Raw genomic sequence first — 14,517 nt, forward strand, 5'->3', positions numbered from 1 at the left:
TGTTGTACCCAAGAGCCTGTGAGTTTCCTCCAGGTGTTTATATCCTCCCCCTCAAAGAGGTGTTTGCTTCCCTCTCTGCCTCTAGAATGTAGGTTAGTGGTATCTAGGAAGGATTATTAAAAAATGGGATTAGTGTAGGATTAGTGTGAATGAAAGGTTGATGGTCAGTATGTACTCAGTGAGCCAAAAGGTCTGTTTTTGTGCCTTATCTCTCTGATATAGATGGATTGAGTCATGGGTCAGGTCTCCAAGTAAATCGGTTCTCCAGCAGAGAAGGGTAGCATTACAGCAGTGATATTTGTTGACTGGAAGACGAGTGGCCAGAAAAATTAAATGACAAGGTTGCTGTAGGCAACAGAGAGTGGTAATGGATTGGTGAAAAAAAGCTGTTTTAGAGATGGTGTAGTATCATGTAGTCAATACCAACCACTTATCCACACTGCAACCACCAAATCTCTGCACTCTTCTTATGTGGCCTTTCTTTAAATGTCTCCTTGTCTTGCTCTAGCATTGGCAGCTGTGCCTTCAGCTGTGAAATCCTGTGCTCTGGAGTGCACTCATCATCCTTCACATCACTTTGCACTGCTTTAATTCAGATGTGCAATCAGTCATCACGGTTAGCATTGCTTATTTTGAAGTAGTAATGGAAAACAAATATTCTATTTGTCCAATCTGTACTAATGTATAATCTTTGCAATTCTGACCAATTAACCTGAAAATTGTTAGTCGTCGCATGCAATGATTGCAGACAAAAAAACTCAGCAGTAGATTTTTATATTGGATTAGCTTTAATTTCTTTCATTGACTCATTCTATCCCATAGTTCCTTCTCATTATAGATTACCCTACGTCTATTCTGCCATCCACCCCCTATTCCACAAAAGTCTGCTTTCTCATAATTCTGATCTCTTGGTCTCCCATTGTCCTTGTCCACTTTAGGCACTTGTGCCTTCACTCGATGATATACTCAGCTCTGTAATTCACATCTCAAAGCTTTGTTCCCTCTTCCTCAAAATCCATGTTTGATAATGCATCTTTAATCTCCCTCCATTGGATTGTTCATCATCTTCACACATTTGTTCCATGGTCGGTGTTTTCCATTATTGGTACTATTTAAATGTATGATTATGGACATTTGTTTCTGAGGAAATATAATGGTCACCTTTTCAAAATTCTGCCTCTGGGTTGGAGTATTGAGCTTAGATGCTAGTTCCTAGTTTGGAATTATTTTAAATGACAATAGAATCTACTTTCATTCAGTATTACAATGACTTTGGTTATTAATGTTGTCTCTATCTCTACACCCAGGCATATTGGTATTAATATACAAAAATGCCTTCTATTGGTGGATTCTCATACTGTATTTCACGATCCTGCCATTTGGTTGAAGCGCAGTACCCTGATGAAATCCCCTCATTCACTATGAGCTTTAAGCAAGATAAATAGGGCGAGGAGCATATTTATTAATGTTTGTTGCTTTGTATGTATCAATCTAATTCATATTGCAAGCTTGTTTGAAGTGCCTTATTTTTGAAAGCATTCTATATCATGAGGGTTTGAGTGTCATGTGCTAGGGAGAGAGATTTATTGTGGTTCAATGGGATTGTGAGTTCATGGGAGATGCACACATGATACTACTAAGGTGTGTCAATAAATTGTGATCGCGGACAGGAATTCTGGTTGATTTTCATCTTTCCATGTTCAGAAATATACAGGTAAAATCAGTATTTATATTGAACTTGTTCTTACTGTCCATATATTTTGGATTAAGGTCAATTCCCTATATATATATATATATATATATATATATATATATATATATATATATATATATATATAGGGAATTGAGAGATTATAGATCGAGTGTAGGCAGAGGATTAATTTGGCATTATGTTCCACATAGATAATGTGGGCCGAAGGGCCTGTTCCTTTGCTGTGCCTTTGCCTTTGTTAAATGGCATGGAGTTTAATCTGAGCATGTGCGAGGTGTTTCACATTCAGAGACCGAATGTAAGGGGGAAGTATACAGTTTGGGGTCCTAGTCCATAGCTCTTTGAAAGTGGCAATGCAATTAGATATAGTGGCAAAGAAGGTCGTGCTGTGCTTTCCTTCATTGATTGGGGCATTGAGTATAATAGTTAAGAAATCACGATGTAGCTTCATAAAACTTTTGTTAGGCTGCGTTTGGAGTATTGTGCGCAGCTGCCCCATTGTGTGTGGTTGCCCCATTGCAGGAAGGATGTGGAGACTGAGGAATTACAGGAAGGATGTGGAGACTAGGAACAGGGTGTATGGAAAGAGAGAAAGAACATGTTTTCAGAGGGTGTAGAAATGGTTTACCAGAATGCGGCCAAGATTAGAGGGTATTGGCTATGGGGAGAGGTTGGACAAATATGGATTGTTTCCTAATGAACGTCAGAAGTTGAGGGGGACTTGATAGAAGTATCCAGTGTAATATTATGGAAGGCATAGATAGGGTATATTATCAGTCGTTTTCCTAGGGTGAAAATGTCAAAGACTAGAGGGCACAGCTTTAAGGTTAGAGAGGGAAAGTTTGAAGGAGATGCATGGAACAAGTTTTTTTGAACACTGAGTGTTGGCAGCCTGGAATGCACTGCCAGGGGTGGTGGTGGAAGCAGATGCAATGGTCTAATGCTTCCAAAAATGGGCTTGCCCTAATTTAGGACCTTAACTTGAGGGTTATCCCTATTTTTCTCCATAACCACTTTAAAACTAATAGAATTATGCTCACTGGTCCCAAAGTGCCCCCCATTGAACTTCCTTGTTCCCTAAGGGAGGTTCATTGTCGTGCCCTCTCTAGTAGGCCAATCCATGTAATGATTAAGGAAATTTTCTTGGACCATTGTAATAAACCTCCCCATCCAAGCTCTTAACACTATGGGAGATTCAGTCAATATAAGGGAAGTTAAAATATCCCACTAATACTAGACTATTATTTTTGCAGCAACCTGCAATTACCCTGCATATCTGCTCTCCACCAACTGGGGGACTTATATTGCAATCCCTTCAAAGTGATTATTCCCTTCCCATTTCTAAGTTATACCCATTTATCCTCAATTATGATCTCCCAAGAATATCCTTTCTGAGCACTGTAGTTATGTTTCCCTGATCAAAAAAGCATAAACCTATTTCTGACTAGGCCTTGATTTTTCCTTGTGCTTTATTCGTTGGATACCTACAATGACATGCCCATCTTAAAAGGAAAGATTAGACAAAGTAGGAGGGGACTCGATTGAAATCTAAAATCCCGAGGGATGTGAGTGGATGGATATGGAGTGGATATTCTCTCGTGGGAGAATCTAGAACTAGAGGTCACCGCTTAAAAGTATGAAATATCAACATTTATGAGAGATACGAGGCTTCCAAGTTTGGTTTTGGCTTCAAAGTACTCTGGGATATCTGGAGATGATAGACCAATATATCTAGATGTTTCAATCTCATGTTCCATTCTCTTAATGGTAACATTTCCCACTGCATATTGCCAACTGCTATCGCTGCCTTATGGTTCGTTCATTTTCTTTGATTAGGATTATCTAAAAATTTAAGTGGATTGCCACTTAAGATACCAATGGTGCAGTAGTGTTTTTTAACGGGTCTACTTGGCTGGGAATGCTAAACTTGCTTAGATGAACTTGTTCTGATGTATTTTAGGGTTATTCAGTTTGGATAATTTCATATTTACAGCAGACAATTTTCAATTGAAATAAATATATTTGTTAAACATGATTAAAATACAGTTTTGCGAGTTTCATTGTACTTTGGTGCTTTGTAGTTTTTTAAATATATTTTTTCAATATATTTGCCATCCTCCTGAGAATCTCTTGCTGTGATGGAGTCCGGGGAAGGGTGTTCTGGGATATCTGTGCTGGGCGTGCAGAATACGTGGTCCACCCATTGCAGCTAATTGAATGTGATCACAGCATGGGTACTGGAGATGGTGGCCCGGACCATAACATCGGTAGTTTCCATTGCTGAAATGCTGCATTCATCACAGTGTTACATTTCGAAACATAGAAAATAGGTGCAGGAGGAGGCCATTTGGCCCTTCAAGCCAGCACCGCCATTCATTGTGATCATGGCTGAACATCCACAATCAGTAACCTGTGCCTGCCTTCTCCCCATATCGCTTGATTCCACTAGCCCCTAGAGCTCTCTCTAACTCTCTGGTGTTGTTGGGTATGGGGGATTTAGAACCAATGCCAATGAAGAAATAGTGATATATTTCCCAGTCAGTATGATTGGTAATTTGGATAGAAAATTTCAAACTGTGACGTTCCCATGTGCTTGTCACTGTTTCCCTTCTTGGTGGTCAAGGTCGCAGATTTGGGAAGTGCAATTGGAGTAGCCTCGATGAGTAACCCGAGTATGTTTTGTGAATGTGTAAGAAGGAACTGCAGATGCTGGTTTAAACCGAAGATAGACACAAAAAGCTGGAGTAGCTCAGCTGGAGAGGCAGCATCTCTGGGGAGAAGGAATGGGTGACGTTTCAGATCGAGACCCTTCTTCAGACTGGGCCTGAGTTACTCCAGCTTTTTGTGTCAATCTACATTTTGTGAAAGGTACACACTTATAGGGGAAACTGCAACGGTGGTGTAGCGAATAACTGTTTAGGGTGGTGGATGAACTCTCAGGTCGTCCACCAGCTTGCCCCGCAAAACAACATCTGACAATCATGACCCATTGAGAGACTCTAGAAAATGTGAACATTCATAATCATGTGGTATTTGAGCATCTGAAGTGGACGGCTTCACTGGACAGTAAATCCATACCTTAAAGCAAAATCAGCACTTTAGGGAGGGAGGATATGAGTGGAGGAATAGCTAACAATGGTTCCTTTATGATTGATTAATCTTGATTTTTGTCCTTGTTCAGGTTGGTGCGAGAATTTGTTGCACAGAATAACATTGGGCAGATAAAACATGTAATCCAGATCCTGTCGCAAGAGTTTGCACTGTCACAACATCCTCACAGCCGCAAGGGTGGGCTGATTGGTCTTGCCGCCTGCTCCATCGCTCTTGGCAAGGTGGGTTTTGCTTATCTTGTGATCAACTAATGATAGTGTACTGGAACGATTCAAGCTCATTTAAACTCCTTCAGCTGGATAATTCTTTGTTAATATTCTTTCAGGCCTTTCACTGGAGATGTTTCATGCATCCAACACTAATGCTACTATTTGCTGTTCTACTACCCTGGGGACAGGAGACTGCAGATGCTGCAATCTTGAGCAATCTTGAGCTAGAAGAAGATCCCACCCCAAAATGTTTTCATTTCCTTTGCAGATGTTGTCTGACCTGCTGATTTCCTCCTGCACTATTTTTAGTACAATAGTGTGGGGTGTTTGTTTATGAGGGTGAGGCCTCATGAACTTCAGCATGTAATAACAAATGCCATTTGAGTACAATAGATTATTGATTTCAATCCCCTTACCAATAACATTGCAAACACACTTCTTTAATTATATGACTAGCTCTGAAGAACATAGAATGCCATTTTGTACCATCTAAAGTTATTTAATGTACTGAGTTGAGGTTCGTAAATCCATGGCAGTTCCATGTAGGAATTTTGATATCTTAATCATTTCAATGGTCTTCGTTGTCATCCTCATGTTCAGCTAAGTTCTTGTGAAAGAATGGCCAACTGTCCAATTTAAATACACATCTCTTTGGGTTTTGTTTTCTCACTCCTCCTTTCCTCTTCTCTGCAACAGCATGGAAAAGATTCCCCTTGTGGGGATAATGTCTTAACAGACGATTTGTAGACAATTGGACCAGATGTACTGCAAGGAGCAAGCTACCCAGCCTCTCAAGTTTGATAATTAGACTGTGGCTGATTTGCACCCTACTTTTCATCCATGCAATTCCTTACTTCTTAAAACCTTAACTCAGCAAATAAACTCAACACATGGTCATCTTCATCTGACTTATCCAACAGACTTTGGAGAGAGTTAGTTCCAGATTTGATACCTTTTGCAAAGAGAAGCTGAAAGGCAACTCTGCATGCATTTTTACTGCTCCCAATAATGACTGCAGGGATTAATGAAGCTTGTAATTAGTGTAATATTCTCCCAGCGTTGACTTATAGTTTGAGCTTCGTCTGGTCCTTGATGTGCAGTAGAGAAGAATTTCATAGTAGAATCTGCAGTGAAACCAGAGAATCATGTGCTCGATTCTTTGCATCTTGCTATCCTTTAGTAAAACATCGACTAGGATAGTGAATGCTGCAAGGTTAAAAGTGGAGTTACTGAGTGCAGCCTGTAAAGTAACAATAGGACCCCAAAAAGCTGATATGGATCAAAAATCAAACTATTGGAGGAGCTCAGTGGGTCAGGCAGCATCTGTGAAGGATAATGGACAGTCAATGTATAAAGTCCCTTCCTCTGGACTGAAAGAGTGGACGATGGATGGCTAGTATGAGAAAGTGGGAGTGGTGGTGGGACAAGAGCTGGCATGCAATAGATGGATCACGGTAATGAGGGGTGAACAGCATCAGGTGGGAGAGAGAGGGGTGGAGATAACTGCAGAGGCTGGGTTGTTGCTGCAAAATGGGAATACCTGAAGACGTTGGTACAAAAATACTTTTTACTTTCAGCTGGATTACAGTGCTTTTCTAACTTAGTATTAACAATAATTCCAGATAATAGTTAGCATTGTTAGAGATATGAGCAGTTCAGTGGAGGAAGTAAGCATTGTAATATATATTTTGTGGGAATGGTTTAAACTATTTAACAGAAGTTCAGATTTAGTAGTATGAGTCTTGGATTAAATAGCAAATTCATATTGATGTTTGATGTTTGAGTGAAATCTACAGTATGTTACAATCATGTACTGAAAAATGTTAGGTAAGCTGAAATCTGTTTTATCTTTTTTAAGAAAGGGAACTTCTATTGATAATAGACTACCTCTCACCAGTACGTGCATTATTCCTGGACCAGCTCTCTCTCCTTCCATGACATCTATCTGATGATTTTTGCTTATCTTCCTTTTAGTCACAGCTGGTTTGAATCCAACTACTGAGCCTCTTGCTGATAAGGGCTTGTCATGGATTGTGGAACAATTCAGGACAGACCCTTCAGGCCACGTTGTCTGTGCCAACCATGATGCCAATTTAAACTTGAATTGGCTACATATGATCTATATTCCTCCACGTGTTGCCTGTTCATGTGTCCATCAAAATGCATCTTAAATGTTACTCTTATCTGCTTCTACTACCTCCCCTGCACCTATCCAAGCACCTATCATTAGCCTTGCACATCTCCTTTAAACGTTCCACCTCTCACTTTAAATTGATGCCCTTCTGGTATTTGAACTCTGTCCATCAATGTTCCTTTGGTCCTGACATTTACTGTATGCTTTTCTCTTGCATTTTAACTCCCCAAGTGCAACACACCTTGCATGTCCAGATTAAACTCCATTTGCTATTTCTTGGGCCCAAATGCCCAACGTTCAGTACCAAAGAGTATAACAACAGTGTGTGGATATAGGATGTGATGCTGATGTGGTTGGAAGTTTGGCTGAGATGCTGTAGGACATAGATGGTGATGGGTGCGGCAGTGCAAAGGATGGGTTGGATGTATTGCTACACCATATAAAAGGGGCATATTTGAGATAACAATGCACAACAGGGGCAGGCATCGGACCTAAGCACAATCGGGGGCTGGACATGAAAGTACAAGCAGGGAACTGCAAGAACCCTGCAGGCAAGGGTTTGGGTATAATGGGTATAATGCTGCCGGGTGCAAGCAGGGTCAGGCATGATTACAGGCGAGATGTTTTGTTTGGGGAGGTTTTGTTGGGTAATCATATGTAGGCAGAATGTTGGGCAGAGCACTGGGAGGCAGGAGCTGAATGGAGGATAACAAAATTGGATATGGGTGTGATGCTGCCTGTTGTAAGGATGGAATGGTAACGTAAAGTTGATAAAGTTCAGTATATTCATTGGCAGGGACGGTATTGAGGATGTCAGCTCTCGAACATTGCAAATAACTCGTCTTTGCTGCATCACTTGACAAAGGGTTCAATTCCTGAATCTTCCACTGATCACTTTCACAGGAAAGCTTACGGACAGCAAGGACAACTGCAGCTAATACTAAACTCGGTTGGGATGTGGTAGGTAGTAGTGTGAAAGATCAGTCTGAGTTTGTTTGTTTCCCTGACGGGATACTTTGTCATCAGGAGGAGAAAACAGTTTAATGCTGTAGCAAGGGACATCTGGCAGACTGGAATTCTGCTACAATGCCATCAGAGAGCAAAAATTGAAAGCCTTGTGTTCAATCCTGCATTCCCAAAGCATTCAGTGAGGGTGTTCAATATGTATCTATTTTCCCTGCAGGATTCCGGTTTGTATCTGAAGGAATTGATTGAACCTGTTTTGACATGTTTCAATGATGCTGATAGCCGATTGCGTTACTACGCCTGCGAGGCTCTGTACAACATCGTGAAGGTGGCCAGGGGCTCCGTTCTTCCGCACTTCAATGTCCTGTTCAATGGACTCAGCAAGGTAATTGGGGCTTCTTTTAGTCTATATGTAATCAAAAATGCAAGCTGCTCTTGCTGCTGCTGTACTTGAGGCAGCAAGGGAGCTAGTTAATTTTGTAAAGTATAATCACCCTTTTGTGCACTTATCATAGCTGCCCTGTTTATACAGCATGAGGGACAGCGAAAGGTATCGCCAATGATGTTGCTCAATAAAATGCATGTGGATGGTCCATCCTTTGCCTTTCAGCACATTTCTGCCTTTCTCCTCTGATTATTGAAATAAGAGAGGCCGGTTTATTGAACCAACATGTGTGCGGTTCAGTAGAAGCAGAGGTGCAAAAGCATCCTGGCCTGTGGATCAGAGTAGAGCTCCGTAGCCCTGCACATTATTGGGGATGGTGCTCGATGATTGGCACATCAAGAAAAGGACATTCACACTCTCGGGTTGCAGAACAAGAGATTTGGGATTGAAATGCGGAGAAATTTATCCACTCAGTGTATTCAATCTGGAGTTCTCCACCCTTGAGAGCTGCAGAGGCCAGGTGTTGAATATTGTTAATGTAGATAAATTCCTAGATGCAAAAAGGCATCAGTTGTAGAAGTGAGGGTACTATTGAGATAGATGGTCGAGGAGAACGGTGGAGCAGGCTGAGGGGCTGAATGACCGACCCACTGCTCTCATTGTCTATGAAAGGAGTATTAATAAGCCAAACAAGTGCATTCAAGAGAGAGTTGGATAGAGCTCTTAAGGATAGCGGAGTCAGGGGGTATGGGGAGAAGGCAGGAACGGGGTACTGATTGAGAATGATCAGCCATGATCACATTGAATGGCGGTGCTGGCTCGAAGGGCCGAATGGCCTCCTCCTGCACCTATTGTCTATTGTCTACTATCAAGAAAAGGCAGAACACGCGATAGACCTGAAACTGTGTCAACAGCATTCCAGCTATTGTATTGTGAATGCTTGGTTCTTAGAGCAGGTTGTTTTAAGTACAGCTACAACACTCATTTTGGAAAATTGCTGAGCTATGTCTTACTCACCTGAAGCAGAACAAATAATTACAGTTCCATTAGCCGATTTCCAATTAGCAACTAAGAGAGAATATGGTGTCATTAACAGTCTAACAGAAGTTAGTACTTATGGATCCAAGAATACCCGCTTTGAGTTCTGCCAGGCGACTGCAGTTCATTAGAATCTTAAATTATAGGACTTTGGTTAGGCCGCATTGGGTGCTGTCTGGTCACCCCATTACAGGAAGGCTTGAGGAGACTTTGGAAAGAGTGCAGTGGTTTACCAGAGTGATGCCTGGATTAGGAGGCGTGAGCTACAGAGAGAGGTTGGAAAGACCTGGATTATTTTCTCTGAAACACCAGAGGTTGCGGGGAGATCTGGTAGAAGTAAATCTAAATTATGAAACGCATAGATGGGGGAGACAGAACCTTTCTCAAGGATGGAAAAATGAAATACTTGAGAGCATAGCTTTAAGATGAGAGGGGCAAAGTTTAAAGGAGATATGCAGTGCGAGTTTCTTTTCACGCAGAAGACAGTAAGTGCCTGGAATGCACTGCTGGGGGTGGTGGTTGAAGCAGTTATGATAGTGGTATTTAAGAGACTTTTGGATAGACATTTGGAAATGGAGAGATATGGATTATGTGCAGGTAGATAGGAGATGGTATTGGCATCAAGTTCAGCACAGACATTAAGGGCCTGTGTTTGGTGCTATTTGCTCTGAGTTATGTTGGTTGTGTTTTGTGTACACAGTTGGCTGCTGATCCAGATCCAAATGTTAAGAGTGGCTCTGAGTTACTGGACCGGTTATTAAAGGTAAGCATCTCCACTCGCAATGGTCAGATGTTATGCTGCATTAGATTTTGAGCAGATTACAAATGGGTACTTTGCATGAAGAGTCACAATCAACAATTTGAATTTCTACCCAAAAATAATTTGTCTCCGTATGTTTCCTGATTGGGAAATTGTGTAACTATTCTGATTGGGATTGATCAAGGTTAAAGAACACCAATTAAACACAGAACGTCCGCATGACATGGCACCTTGTAGAGTTATGCAATCATCACAACCGCCTCTGTGCCCCGTGTTTAAAACATGAAGATTCATGTTCAGTGTATCTGGTGCACATTACATCTTGTGAAACGTATAAATAATGGAGCACTTAATTTATTCAAAAGGAGCTGGGCCATGCAAGTAATAACACATTTATTGTGTGTTTGTGTTCCAGTGGGATAATTAAGTCAGAAATGAAAAAGTGCTTATTTTCAATATAACTCTCTGCAATGTCAGTCAAATTAATTCACCATCAGTTTGTAATTTGAAGGAATATTTGTGGGTGATAGAGGTTAATAGGTTTCTCAAGACAGGTGGTTGTTGAGATTCTGTCTCATTACACTTGTTTCTAAGTTAGAGGACCCTTTCTCCACACCAAATTGGCATGGTTAAGCTCAGCTGTTCTCAACTAGTCCTGAAATCTCACAATACATGGAGACCATTTGGCATCAGGTGGCTGATTGCATCAGCGATCTATTTAGTTCCCATGGCTTTTAAGTATTTATCTACTTCCAGTTTGATTACAATTGAATCTATTACACCATTGTTTAAGGCAGTACATTTTGGATCCCCGTCCTCATCTACCATATCCCTCCGGCTTTGCATCTTGTTCCTCTTCTTTCCTTATCTGCCATCCCTTTTGTCTCTAGACTTTGTCAATATCTTCACCCATCTGACAATCACTGCCCTTCACCTATATCCACCTATCACTTGCCAGGCTTTGCCCCACTCCCATCTCTCTTTTCAAAGTTTCACCCCCCCATGTCTCTCAGTCTGAAGAAGGGTTCCGACCAAAACATTGTCTGTCCATCCTCTGCACAGATGTTGCCTGATGAGCTGAGTTCGTCCAGCACTTTTTTTTCTGCTCAAATTTCCAGCATCTGCAGTCTCTTGTGTTTACATTTTAGATTATATTGCACTAAAAATATTTAATCACATTTCTTGCTCTTTGCCAAATACTTTCCATCTAGTTTTTTCAGTTAACTCTTTTGATGGGATATTTCTCCTTGCCCACTGGATTGAAGTCTTTCATGGTTTTGAGTGCCATGATTTTATCTGAACTTTCTCTACTCTAAGGAGAACAGTGTGAGCTTTTCGATCAATCTGTATAACTGAGGTCCCCCAACCCAGGTACCGCAGTAGTAAATCCTTGCACTCTGTTGATGTTCTTCCTGAAGGGGAGGGGATTGCTCATGAAGGAGTTTTTCCAGAACACCTCTTGTGATGCATACAATCTGTATATTTTTAGAAGTAAAGCCCATTTGAACATTTCTGTTCAATTCAACAGACCCCTTCATCTCCCAATTTTGGTCATGTTCTGTGCAGTGTACTTAGACTCTTTAAAATATTTAAAGTTTTTGTTTGAAGATATAATAACTAATATTTGAGCCTTGTCTCGTTTAAATTAACATGTCACAAATATATAGAAGAGCAAAACAACTAGAACTGTTACAGGGTCAACAAGAAAATGACCACATTATAAAATAATAAGTATTTTCTTGCAATGTTTTGTGTTTTGCAATTTCCTTTCCTCTCAGGATCCAACGATATACAGACCCCCTGATCTCATTCCACCTCTTGCCCAAACTCTACCCTCCACCATTATTCTATTCTATTACTCCTCTCTCTCCCCTGATGTGCAAACATGTAAATGGAGAGAGAGCAGAGTTTGTCTGCATGGTCGTGAGTGTACAGTGAGTATAGCACGAGGCGACAGTTGAGAATTACAATAAACTCTTGCTATGATGGACCAGGGGGGTGGGGGGAGGTGGGGGAATGGTGCCTGTTATTGCCAATTGTCCGCTATAACCGAGTAAGGTATTATCATTATATGTAGTTGAAACAAAGAACTGCAGATGATGCTTAATACACAAAGGGACCCAAAGTGCTGGAGTAACTCAGCCAGTCAGGCCGCATCTCTGGAGAATATGGATGGGTGACGTCGGGATCCTTCTTCAGAATGACTTAGACTGCTGAGTTACTCCAGCATTTTGTGTTGTTGCACCCTAAAACTAAGTGCCAATTGCCGCTGGTCTGTACCAGTGAGCCCGCCATCATCAGTTGGCGCGGCCATTGTTGCGGCTCACATTGTAGCCACTGACACAACAGTTCACTGACTCAAAGCAATCATGATGGATCTCACCTGTTTTCTCAAACCAGCTCTGCACAACTTTCTGTTTTTGCTTGCAAGTAGGGGGTGATCATGTATTGTCTTTCTGCTGACTGGTGAGCACGCAACAAAAGCTTTTCACTGTACCTCGGTACAGGTGACAATAAACTAAACTGAACTAGAAGCACACCCGGGTGGTCAGATTTTTTAAATGAAATCGGGGCATAATATGCGAGGCATCTTTGATTTTGTAGCAGTGGCCCAGGGTGTTTGGGCGACTGGGGGGGACACAAGATGTGCTGATAACATTTGGTAACACACTCTTGAGGTTGGCCTGGTTGAAGTCCCCAGCTATTATGAACAAAGCGTAGGAGTGCTGTGATTCAATGCTTTTGGTAGTGGTATATAGTGGTCCTGTGCCCTGGTATAAATCCAGATGCCGCTGGCTCAAGACTCTCGCAGTGGCAACACATGGTAACTGGGGCCACCTTCAGTCCCAAGCAAAACTGCGCGGGGATTTCAGAGGAACTCTGGCTCCTAGAGATGTGACGTGCAGGCCCACCGGCGTGTGGACACGTCCTGACATAGAAACGTAGAAAATAGGTGCAGGGGGAGGCCATTCGGCCCTTCGAGCCAGCACCGCCATTCATTGTGATCATGGCTGATCATCCACAATCGGTAACCCGTGCCTGCCTTCTCTCCATATCCCTTGATTCCACGAGCTCCTAGAGCTCTATCTAACTCTCTCTTAAATTCATCCCGCGATTTAGCCTCCACTACCCTCTGTGGCAGAGAATTCCATAAATTCACAACTCTCAAATGAAAAGGTTCCTTCTCACCTCAGTTGTAAATGGCCTCCCCTTTATTCTAAGACTGTGGCCCCTGGTTCTGGACTCCCCCAACATTGGGAACATTTTTCCTGCATCTAGTCCTTTTATAATTTTATATGTCTCTATAAGATCCCCTCTCATCCTTCTAAACTCCAGTGAATACAAGCCTGGTCTTTTCAATATTTCCTCATATGACAGTCCCGCCATCCCAGGGATCAATCTCGTGAACCTACGCTGCACTGCCTCAATTACAAGGATGTCCTTCCTCAAATTAGGAGACCAAAACTGTACACAATACTCCAGATGTGGTCTTACCAGGGCGCTATACAACTGCAGAAGAACCATCAACCAGGTCCCAACAATGGGTTAAATAGCACCCCGCTGCCTTGTGGGTAAGGCTCAGGAGAGCCAAAGGCACTGGAGCTGGAGTCCCTAGAGACGGTCGGCTGATCCCTCGTATGTCTTCCTTCTGGCAACTCCTGCAACCGAATAGGTCCCAGATGTAGCAGCCACTCCATTCCTCTGGAATCAGCCTATTAGGTCGAGAGGCGAATACAGATGCTGGGCAAGTTTGTATTCCCATTTACCTGCCCAGGCTCAGCGGCCAAATCAAATGGAGAGGACACTGAAAAATCCCCCTCTCCAAGCAGGACAACGCCAAGCCGCACCATCATCTCCCACAGATGGATGGGCTTCGGTCGGCCCGCTGCGGACCTTCCACCGTCCGGCGCGGCCTGCAACCACAACAACCTGACCGTGGGAGAAGACGGCAGGGGAAGGGAAAAGACATTGTGGCCTTCCATCACAGTGAGGAGAGGACTGGAGGAGACTCACTGTGATGGATGTTTCTTTTTTTTGTGTGTTGGTTGGGGTTGTGTAATTTGCCTATTTTAATGCTTTTAGTGTGTAATTTGCCTATTTTAATACTTTTATTGTTGGACTGTGGGTGACTGAATTTCGTCCAAAAAACTTGTTTTTTGGATGACAAATAAAGATATCTTGTATCTTGGATGGGTGCCAGAA

General features: G+C 42.1%; 1 protein-coding gene across 3 annotated transcripts in view; it reads left to right on the forward strand.

Annotated features, from left to right (window-relative positions):
- The window catches only part of vac14 (vac14 homolog (S. cerevisiae)), a 252,869-nt gene that overhangs the window by 11,720 nt on the left and 226,632 nt on the right, over positions 1-14,517 (forward strand). For all 3 annotated transcript variants that reach the window (XM_078400593.1, XM_078400595.1, XM_078400594.1), the window contains exons 3-5: positions 4,893-5,043; positions 8,349-8,516; positions 10,255-10,317. In XM_078400593.1, coding sequence (XP_078256719.1) covers positions 4,893-5,043; positions 8,349-8,516; positions 10,255-10,317 — 382 coding nt within the window. The remainder of the gene's footprint in view (positions 1-4,892; positions 5,044-8,348; positions 8,517-10,254; positions 10,318-14,517) is intronic.

Source organism: Rhinoraja longicauda, chromosome 6, assembly GCF_053455715.1.
Source record: "Rhinoraja longicauda isolate Sanriku21f chromosome 6, sRhiLon1.1, whole genome shotgun sequence".
Classification (NCBI taxonomy): Eukaryota; Metazoa; Chordata; class Chondrichthyes; order Rajiformes; family Arhynchobatidae; genus Rhinoraja; species Rhinoraja longicauda.